We start from the raw sequence: 25,367 nt of genomic DNA, 5'->3' as shown, positions 1-25,367 counted from the left end.
TGGCACCATGTTTCGTAAGCTGACGATATGACTGTGGTGACTAGATTGTGTAATAAATGAGTGTGATCGCCCAAAGTGGAACACACAGTTGCGTACCTTGCAGAGGCCGACGGCCTTTACGCTGATCTTGTTCGAGGAACAGGGAAGGTTCCAAAGGCAAATTCCGGGGGTGGGAATAGGCAACCCACTACTCGGTACACTGGCCTTAGGGCTGCCCATTTTTGATCAACGACTATTGCAGTCCCAGACTGACCGCCTAAGCGGGTGCCCGCTACTCATCCACTGTAGCCTGCAAGCACTTTGATCAGCCAGCAAATTCATCCTTCCCGACGGGAACGGCAGGGACCGTTCTTTGAGATCAGCACCTTGGTGGTCGTCATCATCATCATCATCAGCAGCAGCACCAGCAGAAGTCACTATCACTATCGCCATCTCACTCAGATAATATCCATCGTCTCCATAAATCAATCAGAGATTGATACCCCAGTCCTTACCGAGGATGAGGAACGGATTCGAGAGCCTACGAGTTACACAGAGCCACCCGACCATCATCTCCGATCTATGCGTATTCCAGGGGGGTTGTTCTCCAAAGGGGTTTTCTCGCCCCTGCCAGGGGATGTGGTGCTTCCTCGTCCTCCCAATGCCTTCGATACTCGCTCGTACGAATTTTTCAAGCCCTCCGAACACATTTTGGCCACTGTTCCCTCTCTTCCCCGCGGAAGTGGATTTCGATCCAGAATTGCTTCTTGCGAACCCCACGAAACCAGCCTTCATCTGCTCCCAGGTGACTTAGCGGGCCGTCTCCTGAATCAAGAATGATCTCGGCTGGATGCCGAGCACAACTAGTCCAAGAGCGATGGGATGGGTGCTTTCCACAGAGGCTCCAAGATACCCAATCTGGACCGCAACGAATCAGTCTGCCCGTATCTGGTGCTGTGACTTTGACGCCTTGCCCACTCCAATGCCGAAAGGGGAGAAGCGACAGTTCTGGAACAAAGTATAACAAGTCCTAGTCCCAGCATGGGTGAGGACGGCACAGCACAGTTACCCGAAAAGTATGGAAAAAGTATATAGGGAACTCTACAATCATGCCGCCGCGGACAAGAACATCTGTCTCAAAAGTCGAGCAATAAAGACCCATTGATCATCGCGATCTACATATTGCTTTAAAAGGTTGTCACCCTCCTTTACAACTCGCGTGGTTGCTAACAGAAAATCAAGGCCATGCGCAACTCAACTGAATATTGTTGCGCAAAGCATACGGCTCAATCAGGTAGTCATTACCAGCCGAGTGTGGCATGCCCACCGTGCCCCTGAACGCTTTGGAATATCCAGCCAGTCTTGCGTACTCTTGCCACCAGATTTGAGGATCAGAGCTCGACCCGTGCATGTTTCAAACACCTCAACGGTTTGGACGAATGTTGAGATGTAGTCTGGACTCTGTCGACTGCTGTTCGAGGGAGGATCTATTTCCAAGGGACATTCGAGCCAACATTGCCTAACCAGTCGATTTCCGCCGATAAACGCATACTCTTCCGCTCCTAGCAGAGCCCAGTTCTGCATTTCTTTTGACAGCCAACCTATTCGTTCGGCCGTTACTAAAGGTTTAAACATTTCCGCTTTCCATGAGAATCTGGAGACAGCCTTTTTCTGACCGAGAGAATGGGCAGATCATCGTAGCGCAGACGTTTTCAACGAGTCGTCCGAACCACATGGAATACACGCACTGTTGTGAGGGGGCATCGGACGATTCGATGCGCACCTGGATTGTAAACTTTGGGAGATCCTCACCCCTTTGTTGTGCAGTCTTCCGCGGCAACTGGCAGAACACGTGTGTTTATGGTATAGGCTTTGTGAATTTGCCTTCTCACATGTTCAAACCATATGCAGGTTTTCTGGGCAGATGGTCCAGAGCTAAGCAGCCCACTTACACTTTGCGGTGACAAATGTTTTGGTTGAGCCCACGGACTCCAAGAACGGTTTCGCACTCCTATTTTGACTGCTTGGTCCAATGCGCTCCTCCTATTAGGAGCCCCATTCGCAGGGCGATGAGGCCTTCAACGGCGTCAGAAGTGTCCCCGTTTGACCTCATATTTGATGTTTCGCCCTACGCCGACTGTAAGAGCGTACACCGAAGAGGTAAGAATATCCAAATCGTCACATGAATATTCCAGCCGTGTTCACGGCAGCTTTCACTGCTGAAGGTTATGCAACCGGGAGCCGAGGGGAGTGGTAAACAGCAGTAATGCCATGCCGGCTTGACTTGTTTTCCCTCTATTTGGTACCATATCTCACGCTGTCCCCATGGTTCTGTTAGACATCTGCTCAACAAACATTGCACGCCTGTCATCACATGCACATCCCTTCTCTGGGACTGGGTATTTGACAGTGAACGATGGGAGAGAGGTAAGACCAATACCAATTCTGTCGGATCTGCATCATCGGATGACCACCAGGTAGGTTTGTATGCGTAATACGAGTACTGCTGACCTAGGATTTGCTGTGGCGTGAGGATGCCCAATGTTGTCTGAAGAGGTACTCGAACATTCCCTCTTCGTCCTCGAAGTAGACTGGGCCGACCGGCGGAGCAGGTTCCTGTGCCTGGATATCGGATATTGTGACGGCCCCTTCGAGGACTCCCTCGATCCGCACTTTCCATGACTCCAGATCAATGGTATAGTTCTATCGCGACACACCAGTTAGTTCAGCAAAGCAAGCGGGATTTGGACAGCAAAAGGAAGAAATAGGAAAGAAATGATATAGGTCCGGTCCCCTTACCGAGTGAATGGTACTGTCAGCGTTAGCGGCCAGCCGCAGCCACAAGCTCCCCTCCAGCAAGATTCTCCTCTCACATCTTCCAGCCTTCAACATCTCCTTGATATAGAGATGGTCGAAACGATAGCCCGTCAACAACGTCTTGATGGGGTCGAGCTTGACCTTGTCGAGAAACTCCTGCGTCAGTCCCGGTCCGTCAAAGACGCTGTCGTTGTTATTTCCAGGCCTCGTCCTGCCCATCTTCCGAATCGTCATGGTCTGCACCTGTACCATCTTCGCAAAGACTTGGTCCAGCCAGTCCGAGTTGAAGCAGTGGCTCTCTAGGATGACGACGTGGCGCATGGCCTCGTACGTCTTGGGAGAGACCATCTGTGGCGGAGGAGGATCTCCCGGGTGTCCTGTAAAGTCGAATGTGGCTCTCGGGAGGAGGTAGGGCGTCACCTCTGTGTTCCATTGTCTGCACACCGCCAAGGACGAGAATGCCGGAGAGGGAGTCGACTCGTTCATCTGCATCCGCATCTGCGTCGTCGAGTCGGGGCGCTGGAGCGGTTTAAAGACGAGTGTCCCGTACGCGAACTCGTATACCCTGTTGCGGATTTCTGGTGGGAGCTGGAACCACGACCACGACCACGACGCCATCTTTTGTTTGGTCTTGAGCGGCGTGGTGCTTGAGCACAGTGATTACCGGAGGGTGCGTGTCGATCTTATTTATATACAACCGCTCGTAAGAACCACGAGTGGAGCTGGTTTGATTTGATCCGGCAAGTCCAGCAAGCAAGGAGGATACGCGCGATACGCACAATGACCTAGGCCATCTATCCGTGGGTCTCGTGGGTCTGGAGATGTCAGCCTCAGCCTCATCCTCATCTCTGACAAAGCGAGTGGTAGTCGTGAACAACGACAGGACGGCGGGAGCAGCAAGCAGCAGCGGTGGCACAAGTGCGGCATATCCGGTAAGGTGGCTGATGCTGATGTCCATACCCACGAACATTCAAAGAAGCTGTAGAAGCAAGGAGGAAGTACAAGGGAAGAATCTTGTACTTGGCCTCCCCGACTATCGAATGGCACCAGTATGTACTCGGTATACAGTGTATCCGATATGTGTGTAAGTAGTCCACCATCTTGAGCGAGGACTCCCCTTACCCGCTAACAACGGCAATAAAGCATCCATAAAAGCGCCCCTTACAAGTAATCGAGTGTCTCGTACTGGGGTAAGGTAGTATAACCATCTAAATATTTGCAAATGGGAGTGTACCTCGTAAGATGGCTCGATGTGGTTAAGTGATTACATGTACACGTCCATTCTCCGCGTCCGGTGCCTCTCAAGCCTCGAATCTGGAACACGGCTCGACGGAAAAACACGCACGAATTCTTCGCTTACGAGTTCCAAGTACGAGCGAGTTACAAGTAAATTAGGTAAGATTGGAGGAAGCGAAGGAATCGTCCCGCTCCCACATTGGATGACTTTTCTCCGTCCCTTCTCCTTCCATATTATCCTTGGACTTGACATGTACCTGCACCTTGTACCTGTGTCTATACCTGTCCTTGTCATCCGGAGGGAAGAAAGGAATATTGTGGGGAAAACGGGAGGAGAAACAGGAAGTTTTTGTGGGTTCTGTGGAGTTGGTGAGATTACATTTCGAGTATAAGCAGTGCGCGCGCGCATGCACAGTGCGTCTCGATGAGGATTTTACTACCTGCATAGATACTGCACAGGGACAAAGTATCAGGTATATATAATTCATAATATGGAAGAGCGTCGTGGAATGCTGACCTGGAACCCTAGGACCTGGGGACTTGGAGTATATACAAAACATGACGTGTAAGAGCACAGCGGGATGTTGACCACCGATGGAAAGGGATTAAGGGATGGCGAAATGGAGCAGGGTGACCAAGCTTGCCAGGTAGGATTCGATGGCTCCCTATAAAAAGAAAAGGAAGGACTCTATAGCACTCCCTCTCTCTTTCTCTTGTCCGACAATGCATCCACACATCCGCGGGAGATCGGTTCTATAAACGTCCAGTATGTGTGTATGTACGTATGTAGTGTACGTCGTTGTATCATGCCTGGTGGAGGTGCAGAAGATGGTCTATCTGTATTCGCCCTTGCATCACCGATCAAGAACCCCTTTCTATGTGGATATATAGATAGGTGAGAGTTCCTCGATCGTCGTCACTCCCTGATGCATCATCACTCGGGCTGAAATATGAGAACCTAGTATACAGATAGATAACTGCGTAAAGGGACTGTGTTCCCCTGCTCCTTGCCTCGCATGTCGTCGAGTCTGTACCTCAAGGCCCTGGTGCGTCAATTCGCCTATGAAAGCTCTTCCCGTGTGTATCTATTCCACCATGCTGTCCACCAAGTCCTGAAAGACATCCACACTGCTCAGAAACCAGCCCCTGTCGCAGAATGTTGCCGGAACTTCGTCGACTGATCTGGAGTGCCATCCTCACCGCTCCAATCCGTCCTCATCGAACGCGTTTATCTAACGAAGAGCCATGTCCCCGTTTGGGTCTTCAAGACAATCCGCACATCCACGTAATTCTCGCATAGGGAGTTCAACTCTCGCACCTGATGGGTTGTAGTTTCGACTCTGACTTGAGGTCTCCATGCTGGTTGAGACAAGGATACCACCAGCGATGTGCTCTGGCAGCCCGAGTTGCTCTGCTGAGAGTATAATAGAAAGTCCAGGACGCGTGCATCCGGATCTAAGGTCGAGTTAAACCCTGGCTTGCAGGCTCAATAGGATAACAGTAATCCGTGAGCAGTCCAAAGTTTGGTGCTTGTTCAACAACGTAACCTCAAACCTCCTCCAGCTCCTTGAGCCGTGCCTCCCACGCGTCCACTCCCCGGAGCAACATCTCCAGCTCCTCCTTTTCGTCTTCCAGCTTGATCCTCCTCTCCGCGTCCAGCGGACAAAACACGTACCCGCCCTGTCCGTCAAATTGCAAGATCATGCTGTGGTACTTCCACAAACTTCGTCGATGACTCACTGTCATTAGTGTCGTGCCGAGCCCTTTGGCTGTCTCGTACATCTTCCTTTCCATCTCCAAAGTTACCGAGCTAGTGCATTCGTCCAAGATGGCGTATTTGGGCTTGTGGTAGAAGAGGCGAGCCATGGCAATCCGCTGTTGCAACCCCCCAGAGAAGACGTCTCGCCATTCTTCCACGGCGTCCCATCCATTAGGTCGATTGATGATGGCCTCGATCTCCAAGATCGCGAGAATCTGCCTCAGCTGCTCCTCCGAGCCATTTTTGGCCCGGAATTCCCGCAGGGTGTCCGGGTAAATGATTTGATCTCTCAGTGTGCCTCGACTCAGGTACGGACGTTGAGGAATGTAAAATATATCCTCGAATCTGGGTTTCTTGACAGACCCGCCATAGACGGGCCAAAGCCCACCAAGGATCCTGAAAAGGGAGGACTTGCCACAACCGTTGGGACCAACGATTAACAGGTGATCCCCCGGTTTGATCGCAAAGGTCAACTTCTTCACCAGAACATCGCCGTTGGGACTCACGATGGGGACGTCGGTGAATTCGATATTTTCGCTCTCTTCAATTGTCCCTCGCCCCCTGAGCACCGCGGCGTTTTCTTCCGTCGAAGCTGAGCTGACCAGTTTCTTCTCGAATCGGCCTGCCGAGACTTCGTCCATGACATCCAGCAGCCCAGCAACACGAGATGTATAGCCTGCGAGTTCTGTTATTTCCTTGTAAGAGAACATGATGCGGCCGAAAGCGTCAGAACTGCTCAGCAACATGCGCCGGTTCGTGACAAAAGATTCCGTGTGGTCGCCTCTCGATTCTCCCGGAGTGAGGTTCTGCCCTGGAATCTTGAAGAAGACGGGCAATGAGCAAAGAAGCAGGCCGAGAGCACCCCAGAAGTATTTGATGACAAAGTCTTCCATGAAGCCGTGATAGAACCGTCTCCTCAGAATTCGATTGACATGTTTGATCAATGTGAAATAGCCCTTGTCCAGCCCGTCTTTTTCAGCCTCATGGCCTGCATATAATGCAATCTCTTCGCTGTAGTCGATCAATCTCGTATGTTGGAACCGGAACTCCCCCTCAAGCCGCGCCTCATCGGCGACGTATTTTCCGAATGGGGGTGTCAATGCGCGCATGACGTTGGCGGATATCTGTACAAGTAGGGCCATAGCGAAGAGGCCTTCTCCACCAACGGACTTTGAGAGGGAGTAATTGTAGATGACCATGTCGAGGATGGGTTTTGCGAGGTTTGAGTAGAGCTCAGCGAGGGAATTGGAGAAGCGAGACACGTCGACGGTTATGAGTTGGTCAGCGTTCTTTATTCGATCGTCGAGTGCCGACAGCGTGTAGAAGGTCATGTTGTTAAGATACTTTTCGTGGATGTATTGTGTGAGCCTTGTCCTATAGGCCAAAGCGAGGCGCGTCTGATGGTACTGAAGCATCGAGTTCGTAAAGGTTGCGGGCACGGCCACGAGCATCCACCACACAAGACCCAACACGAACTCTCGCCCTTTGCCCCGGACCAGTGCCGATACGACTTTGCCATCAAGTTCGGCCACGTAGAGGGACAGCAGGGTGCGGATGACGAGAAAGACGCTGTGCGAGACGATCAGTCTCAGCTCTTTGCTTCTCCAGCCGGGGATCACGATCTTCAGGAGCCGCAGGAGATTGCGGAAGAACTCTCTGTTGATTTCGACTCTTTTCTTTCTATGTTCCTCCTGTTGTCTTTCGTTCTTCGCATCTCCGCCTTCTGTTGACAGCTGGGAGTGGCGAGTCCGCTCTCGCTGAATCTCGACCTGCCTCCTCGCTGCGGCCTTTTGCTCTGAGATGGCATTGTGGACTCGATGGATCAGTGCGACGACTAGGGTGATGTACACGGTTCGAGAGATATTTGTGCGATTTTTGAGGTAGAGCGACGTCAACTGAGAGATGATTTGCTTGACACTCCGGCCTGGGGGAAGCAGCTTGGACTGAACCGCCATTGTGCCGGCGGAGGGCGAGTCTGGCGCGGGATAGAAGAAGGAAGCAAAGGTGGTAAAGAGAACCAAAAGGGCTCTATAACCACATCGTCATGACCAAGATTGAGACAGACGCCTGGAGTTGTTATTACGATCCAGCTCTGTTCACATGCTCCATGTAATAATGCAGAGTGCGGCGAGGCGGGAAGCGTCCGGTGTTTGCTGTCGAATCTGTTCATTGGAGGGGGGCGCAACAAGCCTCGGTCAATTCATGCATGTGCTAATAATTGATCCCTACACATCTCCTTACAAGAACATGACGTATTGGATTTTGTGCAGACGGAATATCAATATAGCATGGATACTACCAAGTATCGATACCCATAGCTCCATACATTGGACTACAACAACAACATCCCGTCGCTCGTATCTCATGGCATTCACAACCGCAACGGTCGCGAACACCCTTTCCAAGGCTTGGTTGCTTTCTTATTCTGCCAGTCGTGCTCATTTTCGGGCTCAAAATCCGTCCAGCAAGTCCCTCAGTGTGATCGGTTTCCGAACGGCGTTTGAGAAGCCCTCGTGAAATGAAACCCACACTCGACTTTCATTAGTCCCTAGCTTTACTGGCTGTTCCTTTACGCCTTTACCGGCTGATGTAGGCCGGCTCTCGTTGATGATCCGACCAAAGAAGTCGCGCTTGATTCCAAGGTCCTTCGACGACGCTCCCCTCGCCTTGTCTGCTGGGCTTTCATTTTCCTTGTCGGCTTCTTCATCAGTGATCCCGTTAAGGCCAGATATGGTCGAGCGAGCGTGTCGGGCAACTGAGTTTTGCAATAGTCTCTCTTTCCTGAGTTCTTGATCAAGCACTTGTCTAACTGCATATCGGACTGGTGCGGTGACCGAACATGACTTATCCATGTGATAGCTTAGTAGCGTATCGAGAGGTCTGTAATTTTGTGTTAGCAAGAGACTGATTCGATGGGAAGACAACTTACGGTTCCATCCGATATGCATAGCCGCCGTTCGAGTGAGCACCGCCGCCCTCAATTTCCACGCGGACTTTTTCGAATGAAACATCCAGAGCCAACATGGTTCGAACTGCGTTGCGGATACAGTTTTTCTCAGACTCCTTCCGCACGCTGGCGACACTGGCGGAGCTCCCAGAACCTCCGATCACGACAGGCTTCACATCTGGCGCGAACATCTTACCCACATTCGGTATCAGCTCTGTCGCAATATCGTCCACGGAGCTGAACAATCTCAACAAGGACCCTGAGAAATTCGACTGTAGCTCAGTGAGCAAGGTACGATTCTGCTTTTCCGCCTCATAAGCGGCAAAGTCTGCTTTCAGGCCACTGAAGGGGTGGATATCCTTGACCTCTTCCTCTAGCATTTCTTCATTCCAGGCCACTGTACCTTTGTCGACAGTGGCGAAGAGATGGTGAAACCCACAGGCACTGGTGTTGAGGTAGGGCGTCAATTCCCATTCCTGTCCTGAGAATACTCGACTCGACAAGCAATCGTGAAAGTGAAGCCACTCGTAACTGGCGTTCGGTTTGGACAGTTGGACATCGTCCTGGAATACCTGGGTTGGATACGTGGCAAAGCATTCAGTAACGACCCGGTCATGCTCCCCACAGGTGTCAATCATCTCCCGGAGGGCGGTGATTGCTGCTCGCTTGCGAAGATTCGCGACTCCAACGGGATTACTTTTCGAATCTGCAACTAGTCTCGCGTCGTCTGCAGTTAGAGTAGCTGGAAGGTTGGGCAAGCCGGCTCCTTCTAGAAATATCCGCTCAACAACCTCTCGGACACCGCCTCGTCCAAGGCCTTTCTGTCCCGTTCGAGCTTCTTCAAGCTGAGGTTCGAGCCACTGCCTTGTGAGGCGGGGTTTGTTTTCGTTGGCGCGCAATTTGTGTGCGATCCATTCGGCTTGTACAAGCACGCTCCTGATATCGCCTTCTCCGGATCCCCGAGAGCCTGGCCCTCTCTGCTTTCGCATTGCCAGACCCCAAGCATTTTCGCAAAGCCGACGAACGGCATCATTATCACAAGCAATGCATTCCCTCTCGAAGACAGACTTGACTCGAGCGATGACCTTGTCCAATGGTGCTTTCCGAACATGGACGATTTCAGCGATGGAGCTCGTCCGCAATGGTCGAAGCGAAGGTGCATAGACGTCGTTGCATACCAGGATCAACGGTCGGAGCATTCTGAATTTGTCGCCCTTCTTTCTACCCTTTGGAGCTTCCTGGTTTCCCTTGCCCATGGAGTTTCTCTGATCGAGTTGTACAAGGTCGATCAATGCTTTGACAAATCCGCCCTCACCACCGCTTGCACTAGAACCGGTAGTGACGCCATCGACTTCATCGACAACGACGCAGACAGGGCGTCCGGCTTTTCTAGCTTTGCCCTGTTCTTTGATCCCACGGACCGTCTCCGTTCCAAGGGCATCCTTGATTCTGCCTTTGACCACGTCGCGGCTTCTGTCGTCACTGGCGTTGATTTCGAGCACCTCATATCCTGCTTGCCTGGCGCAGACATGAGCCAGTGTGGTCTTCCCGAGACCAGGTGGGCCAGTCAGAAGCAGGATCTTTCGGTGTTGCTGGCTTGGCTCATTGTCGTCAAAGGCTCTCATTGATTTTAATTTTGCACTTCCCGGGAAGACCACTTCATCCCACCCTTTGAGCCATCGAAGGACCTGTCGATGGGTTCTCTCATCACCCACAAGCTCGGTGAATTTCTTTGCGCGGTATTTCTCCGTCCACATCTGATGTAACATTGCGTTTGAGCCTGCTGATTTCGCATTTGTGAGCGAAGTCGTGGCTGGCTGTTGCTTCTTCCTCTGCTTCTCAAACTCATCAAGCTGTTGGAGTGTCTTAGCATCATCCATAAGCTTGTGGATTTCAATGCCATAATATGCCTTTTTGGCACGGCCTTCAGCGGTGACTGAACGTTGCGCAATGGTCTTCTCGTATGACAAAGCTTCGGCCTTTTGTCTGATGGGAATATTCAATGCAGCGCCAGAAGATGTTTGCAGGGTTACACCTCCGTGTTGCCGCTTTCTGAGTAATGGGCGAAGGAGAGGAGGTAGATCTGGACTAGACGAAGTATGTAGGCTTTGTGATATGCCACTTGTACCTCCGAGGCTTGTGAGATCTTTTGGTGGAGGAAGGACTGGGGCTGTTTCTGTCCGCAACAGTAGGTCGTTATCCTTGGGCCTGTTTTCAGCGTTGTGCTCTTCCTCATCTTCGTCGTCCTCCGCTATGAAGCCGCCAACCATCTTAGTCCTCTTGGATTGCTGTTCAGCGGGAAAAGGTTGGAAGAGTCGGCGCTTCTTTTTGTTCGCCGGAACAGGGAGAGGGGAGGAACTGGGCGCATAGTGTATGGGAGACGACGAGAAGACCATTGTGTCCGATGTGAGGCTATATTCGGATCCTGAAGAGCATAAAAAACCATCAGATTTGTTCAAGGTTGCATGAGTAGAACTATTCGAGTCGGGTTTGTCGTCGAGGTTGCGGAGGTAAATGCTTTCGATGTCAGTCTGGTTCGGAGACGACGGGATGATGTCGAGGCTTTTGGTGTGTCCAGAAGTGCTGTCTGTGTTGTTCAGATCTTCTGTTTCACAGTCGTCAGGTAATAAGAGCATTTTATTTCGGTCTGGACCCGAGTTGCAAAATAAATGGTTAACAGTGTGAACTCTGGTTGTTCACACACGCGCGACGCGCTTCTCCAACTGCAACGCGTAACGGGAGGCGGCGGGACCCTGCAGCTCAACTCCGGAAGTGGTCAGGGCCTTCGTCATACAACGCACCATCCATTATTATTTGCCTGACCAAGCTAATTCCTTTAGACGATGTGCCTCTAAGCGAAACTTTGGCGTGTTTGGGGCTGGACTTGGCAGTGAAGAGGGGAAAATTCCATTGTCAGACATGTCGGGTTTTTTTCGCCTCTCAAATCTCGGGTTCTTCAGCAGTGCAGCGCAGTCGTGATATCTACAATACCCTTTGCTACATTCCATCGAGTATTAATAACTAAAACAATGTCGCATGGGGCATGTTTCCGGTCGCTTCGATCCATTTGTCTCAGAGACACCTATAAAACCCGCCTTGCGCACCAATGCGACCCCCCAGCCGCCGAATACACTTGATCGCATTTATTCGACATACCGCTACCGGTCGCCGCAGGCTGAGATGCCTGGAGAGAACATAGGAGATATCTCCGCGAAGAAGTTTGCGGAGTAAGTGGGAACCCATGATGAAGCGTTGATATATCAGACACCGGTCTAACTCTGAGTGATAAGATTGCGCTGACCTATGCGTGCGAGAAAAAGGTTGTTATCCGGCCCATTGCTGGACGTCTTCGTCGGGCCTGAGCGCCGCCGTTGGTCTCTACACCAAAATCTTCTGGTTCATCATGCGCGCTTCTTTGACGAGTCCTTCATAGTCAACGGTGAGCACAAGCGCATCAATGACGGCAAACTCGAGCTCCGAGACGAGGACCCCAACGCATTTGAACTGCTTGTGAAATGGCTGTACCAGGGCAAGATTGATGATGTCTCTTGGATGCCCAAAGACGTCAAGTGGGACTATGCATTCACATGCCAGAAACTTTATCTCCTCTGCGACACGATAGGGCTGCAAGAACTCAAAAACCAAGCCATCGACCAATTCCGGCGAGGATGTCACGAAGCAGGACTCGTCCCCGGTCCGGAAGAGATGAAGCCCATCTATGAGAAAACCCCTCCAGATTCTCCATTCCGCAAACTCGTGAGCAAGATCGCTGCGAGACAGATCATGGACCCCAGTTCGGAGAAAGATGCAACCAGTTACAGGGAGTGCTTTGCCATCAGCCCTGACTTTGCCGTCGACGTCATCAATGCAATCAAGGAGGGAAGTGGTGGGCTATTGTTTGACGATCCAACAGAGGGTAACGGGTGTCGATATCATGAACACGAGGACGGCGAGAGCTGCCACAAGACGGTCAAATTTAAGGGTCTTTCCTGAGAGGGAGTACCACCCCAAGAAACGAAAAGAGGTCAAGATTTCTAGTCGAGGAGTAATGGAGCGCTTCTAACAGGAGTAGATGGCGTGTCCATTGGAACAAGCAGACCTCAGTGTCCTATACGGGGCCCATGTCCACATGTCTCCGGCAGTGGGCATTTGTGGTTTTACTACCTCGGCGGAATATTGGAGGGCTAATATAAATCGGTAAGAGGTCCAATATCACGACTGAGATAAGCGCAGAGTAATTTGATGGGGATGCCGGTCCGTTACCTTCGTCGCCTCGCCTGTTGGAATCGATATCATTGGGAACACCTTTCGTTCGGTATTGTCGAAGGAGATCCTATCGAGCTGTCCTCAAGATCCATATCTTGATCAAGCCAAGTAGCTTGCTCTCGGCGTTGTTTGTAATCATAGGGACATTGGAGATGATAGAAACGATGGAAATGATTGAAAGTGCCTCTCGTATTTGTGCCCTTGAAGTGTAGGAATTTTCACAACACCGCCTTCCGGACGCATTGGAGAAAGTCAGCCAATCTCTTGATTGAGAAATTCATAACACTACAACACCAGCAGCCATGCGCTTCTGCATTTCTCCCTCGTGAAATTTATTTCAATCTTGCGCGAAGACGAGTCACATATCGTAGGAATCGGCCCGGATTAACTATTTACCATTTAAACACGTGATCTACTAGCTTGGCAGTGGACCGCAGTTCGTTCGCCGCAAACTTGGATGGTCGTGTTGTTCGCGGCGCAGTTCGCGACAGGGTTTCAATTTCCAGCCAAAAACATCAAAACGCACCCCCCGGAGTGATGTGCTCAGCCCACCTTAGAGTCCCAGGCGCTTGAAGTGGTTGAGATAGACTCCGTACACCTTTTGGCACATACCGGGAAGTTCGCGCAAAGCCCTGGAGGACTGGGAGGGCTCAGGTGGTGGATTAATTATCTCATCAGTTTCATGATACCACAATGGCCGATTCACAACAGCCCGCCGAGTTGAAGCATGAGTCTTCAGACGCTGTCGACCTTGGCGCAAATGATGTCGAAGTCGCTGCCGCAGATGCAGAGACACAATCACCAGGTACGCGCATCACCCTGCCGTTTCCCCTGTGCATTTGCAAGTACCGTTTGGCTGGGAAACAATTCTGACGAGACTCTGCAGATGCTCAACCATCAGCCGATTCCAATGGTACCACGTCGGCTAATCCTCTAGATGCCCCCAATGCACCGCCGGCTCAAGATGATCCTGACGGCGAGCAGGAGGATGCCGAGATGGGCGGCGTGGAAGAAGATGCGAAAGTCGAGGACGTTGATGCTGAAAAGGATGGCGCCGAGGACTCTCAAGATACTCCAGCCGCGACACAAGCCACAGACGGTCAGGCAGCACAGGCGAAATCCAGCCTCGAAGCCGCAGCGAATTCTCACCTCGTTGCGCAAACACATCAAATCATCCTCCCCAGTTATAGCACATGGTTTGACATGCACACGATTCACGCCTTGGAGAAAAAGTCGCTTCCCGAGTTCTTCAACAGCCGAAACCGCAGCAAAACACCTGCTGTGTACAAGGACTACCGCGATTTCATGATCAACACCTACCGCTTGAACCCTATTGAGTATCTTACAGTAACTGCGTGTCGAAGAAATTTGGCCGGAGATGTCTGCGCGATCATGCGAGTACATGCTTTCCTAGAGCAATGGGGTCTTATTAACTACCAGGTAAAGTCTCCCATAATACATTGATTGATGAAATACTGACTGTGGCAGGTCGATCCACAAACTCGCCCGGCTAATATTGGCCCTCCATTCACAGGCCATTTCAGAGTCACTGCAGACACGCCTCGAGGCTTGCAACCATTCCAGCCAGCTCAAAATACTTTCACCACCCCGGGAAAGCCACACCCTGCAACTGATCGGGCAGCTTCAGCAACTCCTGCTACCAAGGCAGATTTGAACCTTGAACTCAGACGGAATGTCTACGACGATAAAGGAAAGGAAGTCAAAAAGTCCGAAGAGCCTGAAAAGCAAACAAACGGCGAAGGGGCGACTGCGAACGGCTCCAGTTCAGGTGCCGCTGCAACCAAGGCCATGGATGCAGCTGCCAGAGAGCCCATCAAAAGCTTCAACTGCTTTTCGTGCGGGATCGATTGTACGCGATGTCGCTTTCACTATGCCAAGTCAGATCCCGTTTCAGGCGCCACGAACTCCAACGAGCTTAAGTACGACCTCTGCCCGAACTGCTATTTCCAGTCTCGGATGCCGGCGAACCATCGCTCGTCCGACTTTGTCAAGATGGAAGAACCAGCGTATTCACATATCCCCGACAAAAGTGCCGCTTGGACCGACTCAGAAACTCTATTGCTCTTGGAAGGTCTGGAGAATTTCGACAATGACTGGAACGAGATTTCCAAGCATGTTGGTACACGAACTAGGGAAGAGTGTGTACTCAAGTTCTTGCAACTCGACATTCAGGATCAGTACCTCGAAGAGGGACCATTGAACGGTTCGTCTGCTCTGAAGGCGTTGACAGGAAGGACCGCCATTAGCGAACTGGACAATCCTGTGATGTCGGTAGTCAGTTTCCTTGCTCAAATGGCGGACCCTGACGTGGTTGCCGCGGCCTCGAACCGTTCTATTGCGGTCATGCAGAAGCAACTGCGGGCACAACTCGAAAAGGGCATGGGAGGAACCGAGCAAACCACATCGGGAGACGCGGATAAGGGGCAAGTAAAATCAGAAGACCAGATGGAAGTCGACGAGTCTGCCCCATCGATCGAACAGCCAGGTACTGAAGTCAATGGGTCATCGAAAGTCATCAACGACATCGCCACCACAGCACTGGCCACAACAGCTGCACGTGCCAGCGGTCTCGCCTCCCACGAGGAGAGAGAGATCACGAGAATGGTATCGGCAGCCGTTAACCTGACACTCCAAAAGTTTGAGCTGAAAATGGCACAATTCGCGGAGATGGAAGAAATTGTACAAGCCGAACGCCGCGACCTTGAAAAGGGCAGACAACAACTCTTCCTGGATCGACTGTCGTTCAAGAAGAGAATGAAGGAGATGGAGAACACGTTCCGTCAAGCCAGCCTGAAGGATCCTCAAGAGGGGATGCGCATGATGCAAGAAGCGGTCAGCACTAACTCAGGCCAGAAATTTGGCTTCCAAGCAGAAGGCGACAGAGCTGAAGGTGTTCTCAGTTTTCCTACGGATTCAGCTGACACAAGGACGATGGAGCTCTAAAGGAAAGGATCTGAAGAGCGGTGTGCAGCAATGTCTGGGTATGACGCGAGGGATATGTTCTGCACAAATACGGGCCAATGATTTTCAGGTTTTTTTTTCTCCCTTTACCAGAAGGTTGAGGGTGGTGCAAACCACAGCTTATGCCATGACCGTGGATGTCCGTGGCCGGGGGATAACCTGGAGCCTCTGGGCGAAGAATGCATTGGGCTTATCAGCTGTGAGGGATCATGGGGGTTCTGGGCATGGCGTTCTCGTTCCCAATGTGGTGCATGTACTACATAAATCAGTCTGGAGGGGCCGGCTTGCCCTTTACAGGAAAAGAAAGGAAAGACAGAGGACTCAGGGGATCGGCATTCGTCGAATGTGTTATCAACAAGAGATGCGATACCCGGAAGGGTGTACCGAGCTGGTTTTTTTTCTTTTTTGCATGACAATGGATTTATTTATTGTTTGTAGAACAAGGTACCGACCGAGTATGCTTCCTGTCGTTGTGTTGGTAATTGGCGAGGCTGAGTTTATTTCCTTTTGGAGCGCAAGGCTGTGAAAACGCGATAAACACGCGCCACGTCTCTGCATCGAGCGAACTTCAGCCGAAAAGACCCGAGGCTGGCAAGCGACACACGGCGATTCAACCGACACCGGATCTTGTATTTCCCCCCTTTCATTTTTACTTATTTGATATTACTTGGAAAAATCTTCCGACGCAAAGGAAAGGATCTATACATCACATCGTATCCTGACGTGCACGCTCTTTTTTTCCTCTTGCGACATATAGACTGTCTGGTGTCCTTGCCATCATAATAGTGTCTTTTCCGGTTGTGGACTTTCTCTTGGAGATTTCCTTCTTGGTTCTGCGGAATATTTAGATTCTTGTTACCAGCAAAAAAGTTACCAAGCAAAATGGTGGCCGACGATGTACGTGTTCTCGGATTCCTCGTTCTGGACCCTTCGAAGCGCACTCTCTAACTGTCAAGTGTTGTCGTTCTGTACTGGGCATGTAGGGGTCGAACAAATCTCCGCTCGTTTCATTGATTGCAGGAGGTACGGCGGGTGGAGTTGAAGCGACAATCACTTATCGTAAGTTTTTCTCTCGCGTTTGCGGTTTCGAACAAGGGGAAAGGACAATTTCTCTGCTCCCTGGGGGATGTAGAGGAGTGGTAGACTCAAAAGGTCGAAGGACCAGGGCAAGTTACAATGAGGAAAAAGGTCTGACGTTGCGCAAAAACATACAGCATTCGAATTCGCAAAGACGCGCGTGCAGCTGCACGAACAGACGCCGACTCGAAACCCGTTCGTCGTTATCAAACATGTCATTGAGCAGGAGGGCCCGCGCTCGCTGTACAAAGGGTGCTCGACCCTCGTGGCGGGGACGGTGGCCAAGGATGCGATCCGGTTCATCTCGTTCGACACTATCAAGGCACAGTTCAAGGACCCGGAGACCGGCACGCTGTCACCGCTGAGGAACCTGATGGCCGGGATCAGCGCCGGGGTCGTCGCGAGCACCTTTGCCGTGACGCCGACGGAGAGGATCAAGACGGCGCTGATCGACGACGCGCGCTCGGAGCGCAAGTTTCGTGGCCCCGTCCACGCCACGGCGACGCTCATCAAGGAACACGGCGTCCTCAGGGCCCTGTATCGCGGCTACGTCACGACGACGCTGAAGCAGGCCAGTACCACGGCCGTGCGGCTGGGCACGTACAACATCCTCAAGGACTTTGAGCGGCTGCGCAACATCCCCCAGACCACCGCCACCACGTTTGCCAACGGCGCCGTGGCCGGCACGATCGTCGTCTTCGCCACACAGCCATTCGACACGCTCAAGACCCGCGCCCAGTCCGTCCGGGGCGAGGGGGTGCTGGAGGCCTGGAACGGCGTCATTGCCGACTACGGCTTCCGTGGCCTCTGGAGGGGCAGCACCATGCGGCTGGGGAGGACCGTGTTGGCTGGCGGCATCCTCTTCACCACGTATGAGTGGATTGCTGCGTTGATTCAGCCGGCTTTGGAAAAGACCCGGCTCGCACCTACGACCGCCAAAGAATGAATTCACCCATTCGACTGCGATTCGTCCCGGAGACTCACTTTTGGATTTCGTTCCATGCGACAGTCCAATCCGGGTTGAGGGGTCCCATTCCTGGCAGGGAAGAAAGAGCGAGATCGCTGGGGTTGTGGTGTAATCCTCGACGACTTTACCCCTTCTTTTATCGGGAAATGTTCCTTTGGGGGAGCGGAACACTTCAGCTTTGCGCACGCCACTCTCTGAAGTTTGAACGCATAGCAAATGGGAGCATTGCTCCAACAAAGATATCGCGCAATATCTCTGAGCCAAAGAATGACATCAATGGAGAGTGCAGGGTCAAGAAGAAGGGGCCGAGAACGAGGCGACCGGACTACTTGTAATCCTACACATGTGAGAAGACATGACGAACGAGGAGGGCAAGGCACAGCACAGCACAGCACAACCAGGCCAGGACAGACCGAAACGCTTGAGACCCAGACCAGATAAAGTCTAGAGGGAACGCAAGACCAAACGCACTATCAAGGCATCCACATGATCCGCGGACGGCTTCGTCAGAGCTCTCGCTCCATACCCCCGCGGATCAGTCTACAGCCTCTCTTTCGTCTCTTTCGACAACTGTGCACATACAATGCAGGTGGAGTTTGATGTTAAAGAACACATTCCCACCTATGTACTTGTACACGAGCGAACGAACGAGTTCAACGGGCTTTGGTCATCGGCAATGGAGCAATGGTTAAGGAAAGGGCACTGACTGCTCACAGAGAGAATGGATGGGACAGATCTTGAAAGAAAGAAGGAGGAATTCTCCCTGGCCCGCCTTTCCGAAACGTGCCGGGTAATTCGTTCAAAACCAGTATCGACAGAGGTCAGGTCAGGCCGGGCCGGGCATGAAGGGGGGTAGAGGAGTAGGACAGGAGAATGGGATGAATAATCTCTGGCTGGATAGAACCTCGAGAGTTGCGAAAATTTGGGACAGTGAAACGCAAAAAATTCGGAACAGCTGAACGGCTAAACGGACAGACTCAGACTCGAACTCAAGATTCAGATTCAGAGAGATTTATTTTGTACAACAGACAGCACCATTTACCCATGTATGCCAATGCCCTGTACTTGTCCACGTTCGATGCCACTCCCTATTCCCTTGGAAGTACCGAGTATACCGTCCTTGGTCCTTACCACAGCCACTGACTCAAACATGAGGGTGCACTACCAAGGAAAGTAGCTGAAACATCCGCGAAAGGTGTCCCTGATCCCCTCGAGGCCGCCGGCCTCGACCACGTTCGCTGTAGGCTTCTCAATTGAACCGGCGGTGACCCCGGAATCCCCAACGCGATTATGAACGGGTGGCGGCCGTCTCGACCATGTCCGCTGCAGGCGTCTCAAATGAACCGGCGGTGACCCCGGAGTCCCCAACGCCATCGTTGGCCTCTGTCTCGTTGGGCTCTTCCTGGCTTAAGAGGGCTGGGGCATAATCGCGAGTACGGCGAAAATATATACAACTGCACACAAAGATGAGCTCTACCAGCCGGGAAAGAAAGTTCATATGGAACGACTGTACAGATATGTACCGAGTATCGAGTACATGTACACAAAACAAGAGATTACCCTCGATCGCTGGCTCGCTTGCTCAGCCACGCGCTTCACAAACACAAGACCACATTCGGGTCGATGGAACTACCCCCAGAGACACCCTCTCCAAGGCACAGACACAGCCGGACACACCTATGTAGGCCAGGTGTACGCCTTGACCACCGCGCGGGATGACCTCCGAAGGCGAAGACGCTTTTTGGCCTTTTTCAACCCAGCTGCCCCCATGACCTGTGACGATGTGACGGGCGGGCTCCGGAGTACCCATCTCCACCAGCACCAGCGCCATCATCATCATGAGGCGTTTCCTCCCGGGCGTCCTCATATCTAGGGGTCGTGTTGTTGGTGGTGCAGCCGTAGTCCACAGCGGTCCACGCGGCGACCAAGAAATCGACGGCGAGCTCGTTGAGCCGGTCGAAGCCGGTCAAACAGGCCTGCCAACGCCCGCTCGCATTCGCGCCGGAGGCCGTCAAACACCTTTGCCCACCCGCTCCCGCCCTGGGAGGTGTCTAAACGTGCCTGTTCCCACTCCTGATCCTGGTCCTGGTCCGGCGTGCTCCAACTGCCAGCGTCTTCTGCCTCCTCCGACGTGCCGCCCATGGCAATCGGCGGCCTGGCGATATATGGGCTCGGTGCCCGCGAGGGAGGTTGTCGCTCAGTTGGTCTTGGGGCCGGGTTCTCGACGATAGTGATCCCGGGTCTACTTCTGCTGCTGCTGCTGCCGCCGCCGCTGCTGCTGTTGGGGCCGGCCGCGTCTTCCCTGAGGTCCTCGCTGAATCGGGATATTCGCCCGTTGATGGGGGAGCCACCCAGGACGGCCAACGGGATAGGAGAAGGTCCCATGATCCCGTTTCTGTTTCTATTGAAGGCGGCTGCGGCGGCGGCGTCCTCTCCAACAGCGTTTGACAATGTATTGGTGTTGGTGTTGGTGTTGGTGCTGGTGCTGGTGCCTGTGACCGTACAAGAGGCAGTACCTCGTTTGCGCCGGAGGTTTCCTGATGAGGAGATGCTTCGCCAAATCTGTGGGATGGGAGAGGACGCTGATGAAGAAGAGGAAGCCATGACTGGTTGGAATAAAATGAAGTGTCTGAGTGCCGGGCGCGGTTGCTGCCGTTTTACATATGAGACTTGAGGATCGGGTCGAGGATCGGGTCAAGAAAGCACGGGGGGGGATATGATCAACGAGAGACTGGAGGGAAAGAAATGCGCAGAACAGAAGAAACAGCGAGCGACTTACCATATAACGGTCCTTTGCTCGAGGAGCCCTGCTTTTTCTTCGAGAGATCGCCCATCCATAAGATTTCTCTTACAGAATACTTCAGCAGAGTCACGCTTCTCCCCAAGCCAATGTCAAGGCTGATGTTCTGTTGGTGAGCCAGCCATTTCCGCAGGATCCAAGAATGGATCCGCGAATAACCTGTGGAACAGCCATCGACAGCATCGTGTCGTCTTGTCACGTCGAGCCCTTGTGGCAGCACCTGTCCTGTTCCTCACGCTCACAAGAAAAGCCTATCTCTACTCCACCCAAACCGAAGGACGTATAGAAGTTTGTTCGTCAGGACAGGGGGATTTCCGCACACATCAAAGACAAGGAGAGCTTGTTTGTCTGGTTGTGTGGCAGCCTCTATACGCCAAGGAGAGAGGATCCTGTTGTTCATGCGAAGAACCATAGATTCTCAATTTCTCAGACAGTGGCTCTGCAGAACCTTCGACACCAAAAATAGTAACACCATCATTTTCGAATCCGCGTCAAGCTCGACTTAGACAAAGCTGTTTGCTGGCCGCACAAGAATCGTGATTGTCTCCAGATGTACCTCATCAACATCTGTTGGATAGTGGAACAAGATGGTCGACTCGAGGAGGCACTTTGGTCAAGGCCGACACTGAGCTTCTGGTGACTAGACTGGCGGTATGCGCCTACAATGTCGAGGAGAGGGAGTATATCGGAACCGCAGTACTCACCTATGAGTGGCTGATGCGGCAAACGAGAGCTTTTTTCACATCCAGCTGTGCGCACCTATCGAGGCTCAACGCCGAGCAAACTCCATTTTTTGGCGAGAATGCTGGCTGAGGAAATCCATAAGAGCCTGGAGAGCATGAGCAGCCTGCGAGAAAAGATCCGGAACCAAGTTTGACGTTGCCGCGAAGGTCGAGGGTTGGATCAGCTGGAGAAAGTGGATTTGTCTGCCGAGAGGAAGAAGCGATAGCGGGGGCAACAGAAGGCAGATGGTGGCGACGGCGGTAAGCGAGGGGAGGAGTATCATGAGAGGGAGCACCTGTTTACAGGAAATGTGTCGGTGTTTGGACTATGAACGAAATGGTGGGCTCGAGTTTACAAAGTGGTCAGATAGAGGTTGAGATGATCGGGTAAAAGTGAGAGCGAGGAGGACGGATCTGGATAGACGGAATGGTTCAATGCGGAGCCTGTCGGGGCATTTTCTGGCATCTGGGGGCGGGAGGGTTTACCTGGTTGGTACTCGTAGGGGCAAAGGGGGGAGGTGAGGCAAGCTTATAGGTGGTAGTTTATGCCTACTCCGTACCTATGGAGGAGGTTCCCCCACCTAATGCCCAGACCTGCCTAGACCTGCCTAATTGTCCAAGCAACTCTAAGCAACCCCAAGCAAAACGCCCCCAACAACAAGGGCCTTGACCAGCTGTGCTACACGGCTTGGCTATGACACTCGTCGCCCGTTGAATCCGCCACCAACGTATGCCAAGTTGCACCCTGAAGTCAGCTCACCACTTTGTCTGAAGCACATGAGATCCCTCCGACATTCCACGAAAAGACATCAGAAGAGATGTTGCACTCAGAAATGCCACAGAGTATCATTCGGAACCCTCACAAACACCCAAAAGAGTAATCCCATGGAATGTGCAAAGAACACGATCCGAACTCTTCCATCCCTCTCTCGTGTCTGCGTCCCGATCTATCCTCGTCGAGGCCATCCAGAAGCCGGAATGGAGAACAGTGGTCATATTGTCATTGGCAGCGTCATGATTACATACACCGAAACAGATACGTTGGTGACATCCGTCCGTCCTACTTGCTACCTCCCATGCTCATATCCATCCCCGACTTGCGCCGGTCGAAGGCCGGCCGATGTCACGCTGTCCCATCTGTGATTGACACTCTAGCGCAGCAGACCTCGTCTCTCAGCCTCGTCTCATTCGTTGCTCCTCCAGATCCCCCGCAATTTCGACGGCCAGCGTGCCCGTTGAGACGAGCCTGCGATCCTGGGTCTTTTCCCCACCAAGGATCTGCGCCAGTATTCCACCAACCACAAAAGTGCAATCCTCAAGTCCGTGTGCCGTGTAACCACACCACCTATCTCTCCAAAGGTCGGGTCTGTGCCGATCAGTCACCGTCCCCTGCTCGCGTGCGACCACGAGCTGCGAGGTGAAAAATGGAACCAGGTCGAACCAGCATCCCTTGCAGGGGCCTCATGACCACCCGCCCATTTGTCCTTGTGGGGGAAAAGGAAGATAAAAGGTTGGTCGCCTGCTGTCAATGCGTTGTGTCTTTCCTCCCCCAAGTCTGGCCTGTCCACTATAGTGCGCGAGGCTCCACAAGACTCAGTAGAAGTGTGATCCAGCAACCAGGCAAGAGCTGGGACAGTCAATATGGCTCACATCGAGTCTCCTACCAAGGAGACTGTACCCGCTGCCCGTCACTACAGCGATGAGTACGAGATCGACAACGCGCACATGTCTCCAGGCAAATATGCCGCGACAAGACTCAGTACCCTCAAGCCTCCTATGGCAAAGGCGCCAAACCCTTTCAAGCTTCTGGCCATGCTGAACACCCAACAATGGCTTTTCTTTCTTGTAGCCTTCTTTGGCTGGTCGTGGGATGCCTTTGACTTCTTCACCGTCTCGCTCACTGTGTCTGATCTGGCCGAAACATTCAACAAGTCCAACACTGACATAACTTGGGGCATCACGTTGGTGCTCATGTTCCGTTCAGTGGGATCAACCATCTTCGGTATTGCTGCTGATAGATATGGGCGGAAGTGGTATGGCAACCCCTCTATGCGTCTGTCCATTGAACTTTTTTGCTGACATAGAATCGCCAGGCCCTTCATCATCAACAATATCCTCTTCATCGCCCTTGAGCTTGGCACCGGCTTCACTCAAACCTACGGTCAATTCCTCGCCGTGCGTGCGCTCTTTGGCATTGCCATGGGTGGTTTGTATGGCAACGCGGCAGCCACCGCACTTGAGGATTGCCCCGAAGAGGCGCGTGGCATCATTTCTGGGATGCTGCAGCAAGGTTACGCATTTGGATATCTGCTTGCCACTGCATTTGCTCGTGCTTTGGTCAATACCACCTCGCACGGCTGGAGACCGCTGTTCTGGTTCGGCGCGTGCCCTCCAGTGCTGATCATTCTGTTCCGTCTTTGTCTCCCCGAGACCAATACTTTCGGCGCTCGCCAGGCTCTTCGTGCGCAGCAGGGTAGCTTGGCTGGTACTTTCATTTCCGAGGGACGAGTTGCGCTCAAGAAACACTGGCTACTGCTCATCTACATGGTGCTTTTGATGGCGGGATTTAACTTTATGAGCCACGGCTGTAAGTTGTGTCCTAGAAGCTTTCTACCAGTCACGCTGCTTCGACTTAAGGTTACTGACCAAACAATTAGCCCAGGACTTGTACCCAACCATGTTGACGAACCAGTTCAAATTCTCCGCCGACGCCGTCACCGTTACACAGGTTGTAGCCAATTTGGGCGCCATGACAGGTGGCACCACCATCGGATATTGTTCGCAGATCTTTGGTCGTCGATTCAGCATTATTTTTATTTCCATTGTCGGCGGAGCACTACTGTACCCCTACACCTTTGTCACTTCCAAGGCTGTGATTGCCGCGGCATTCTTTGAGCAATTCTGCGTGCAGGGTGCATGGGGCGTCATTCCCATTCACCTGATGGAGCTTTCTCCTGGCTCCTTGCGGACGTTCGTTGTGGGTACCTCGTACCAACTAGGCAACCTAGCTTCGTCGGCATCTTCTACGATTGAGTCCACCATTGGTGAACGATATCCTCTTGAACCTCTGATCAACAAGGAGGGAAAAGCCGTGAAGAGATACAACTACGGCAAGGTCATCTGTATCTTTATGGGCGCGGTATACGCCTATACCATTTTGCTGACCTTTGTTGGGCCTGAGAGGAGAGGGAGGAGTCTGAATGTGGAGCACGATGAGGACATGGCAGAGGTCACCCACACGGATTTGAGCCACCAGATTCCTGTCCGCGGAGACTCTAGCGAGGACGAAAATGTGATTCCAGGCGAGAAGGTTTGAATTGACGGGCTGACGACAGAGGGCTTTTCTGTGGCAAGATGAGTTGATGGATAGTATGGTGTGCGCATGGTCCCGGAGAAAAGTGAATCTGTTCGGATCAGAAGCATGAAGATGACGAGGGTTTCCATTTGCTCGTTCGCCGCAAAGCCATCACGAGAGATGCAAGAACTGGAATGACTCTGTGCTGGCACGAGATTGACACGACTGGACCGGGATGAATTAATTCCTTTACACCCCAATTACGAACTTCTATGCTGTTCTATTCTAATGTTTTTCATTCGTTAGCCTTGACCTGATCTGCTGTGTCGGTGTAAAGTCCTGACTGACTCGCTTTCTCCCTCCCTCTCTCTCACATACACATCAGAATCCAAGAATCCAAGTCATGACACGCCTTGCCTGGTTCTATGTTCTCCTCGTCCTCGTCCTCGGTCGGGAATTACAGACGAGAAAAAGATTACCCATGAAAGCCAGTCTACATACAGCTAGATAGGTAGCCTAC

At 52.3% G+C, this 25,367-nt stretch overlaps 8 protein-coding genes across 8 annotated transcripts; 4 read left to right on the top strand and 4 right to left on the bottom strand.

The window, feature by feature from the left end:
• Positions 1-2,490: 2,490 nt before the first annotated feature.
• Positions 2,491-3,414, bottom strand: AYO21_07573 (hypothetical protein; the record flags this gene model as incomplete). The annotated part of the gene is made up of 2 exons (XM_022657527.1): positions 2,491-2,682; positions 2,779-3,414. The coding sequence occupies 2 exons, from the start codon at positions 3,412-3,414 to the stop codon at positions 2,491-2,493; spliced, it is 828 nt and encodes a 275-aa protein (XP_022510192.1).
• A 2,166-nt stretch (positions 3,415-5,580) lies between these two features.
• AYO21_07572 (hypothetical protein) lies at positions 5,581-7,746 on the bottom strand (the record flags this gene model as incomplete). Its single annotated transcript, XM_022657526.1, has 1 exon — positions 5,581-7,746. The coding sequence occupies one exon, from the start codon at positions 7,744-7,746 to the stop codon at positions 5,581-5,583; it is 2,166 nt and encodes a 721-aa protein (XP_022510191.1).
• Positions 7,747-8,241: 495 nt separating this feature from the next.
• AYO21_07571 (hypothetical protein) lies at positions 8,242-11,374 on the bottom strand (the record flags this gene model as incomplete). The annotated part of the gene is made up of 2 exons (XM_022657525.1): positions 8,242-8,671; positions 8,721-11,374. The coding sequence occupies 2 exons, from the start codon at positions 11,372-11,374 to the stop codon at positions 8,242-8,244; spliced, it is 3,084 nt and encodes a 1,027-aa protein (XP_022510190.1).
• Positions 11,375-11,918: 544 nt separating this feature from the next.
• AYO21_07570 (hypothetical protein) lies at positions 11,919-12,731 on the top strand (the record flags this gene model as incomplete). Its single annotated transcript, XM_022657524.1, has 2 exons — positions 11,919-11,965; positions 12,059-12,731. The coding sequence occupies 2 exons, from the start codon at positions 11,919-11,921 to the stop codon at positions 12,729-12,731; spliced, it is 720 nt and encodes a 239-aa protein (XP_022510189.1).
• Positions 12,732-13,697: 966 nt separating this feature from the next.
• Positions 13,698-15,968, top strand: AYO21_07569 (hypothetical protein; the record flags this gene model as incomplete). The annotated part of the gene is made up of 3 exons (XM_022657523.1): positions 13,698-13,809; positions 13,891-14,444; positions 14,493-15,968. The coding sequence occupies 3 exons, from the start codon at positions 13,698-13,700 to the stop codon at positions 15,966-15,968; spliced, it is 2,142 nt and encodes a 713-aa protein (XP_022510188.1).
• A 900-nt stretch (positions 15,969-16,868) lies between these two features.
• AYO21_07568 (hypothetical protein) lies at positions 16,869-18,009 on the top strand (the record flags this gene model as incomplete). Its single annotated transcript, XM_022657522.1, has 3 exons — positions 16,869-16,883; positions 16,970-17,045; positions 17,201-18,009. The coding sequence occupies 3 exons, from the start codon at positions 16,869-16,871 to the stop codon at positions 18,007-18,009; spliced, it is 900 nt and encodes a 299-aa protein (XP_022510187.1).
• Positions 18,010-19,899: 1,890 nt separating this feature from the next.
• On the bottom strand, positions 19,900-20,634 carry AYO21_07567 (hypothetical protein; the record flags this gene model as incomplete). The annotated part of the gene is made up of 1 exon (XM_022657521.1): positions 19,900-20,634. The coding sequence occupies one exon, from the start codon at positions 20,632-20,634 to the stop codon at positions 19,900-19,902; it is 735 nt and encodes a 244-aa protein (XP_022510186.1).
• A 2,559-nt stretch (positions 20,635-23,193) lies between these two features.
• AYO21_07566 (hypothetical protein) lies at positions 23,194-24,868 on the top strand (the record flags this gene model as incomplete). The annotated part of the gene is made up of 3 exons (XM_022657520.1): positions 23,194-23,585; positions 23,646-24,139; positions 24,210-24,868. 3 exons carry the CDS (start codon positions 23,194-23,196, stop codon positions 24,866-24,868), a joined length of 1,545 nt encoding a protein of 514 aa, XP_022510185.1.
• Positions 24,869-25,367: the final 499 nt, after the last annotated feature.

Source organism: Fonsecaea monophora (genome assembly GCF_001642475.1).
Source record: "Fonsecaea monophora strain CBS 269.37 chromosome Unknown Scaff59, whole genome shotgun sequence".
Classification (NCBI taxonomy): domain Eukaryota; kingdom Fungi; phylum Ascomycota; class Eurotiomycetes; order Chaetothyriales; family Herpotrichiellaceae; genus Fonsecaea; species Fonsecaea monophora.
Note: the sequence above shows the minus strand (reverse complement) of the source record. Positions and strands in the feature narration are given on the sequence as shown.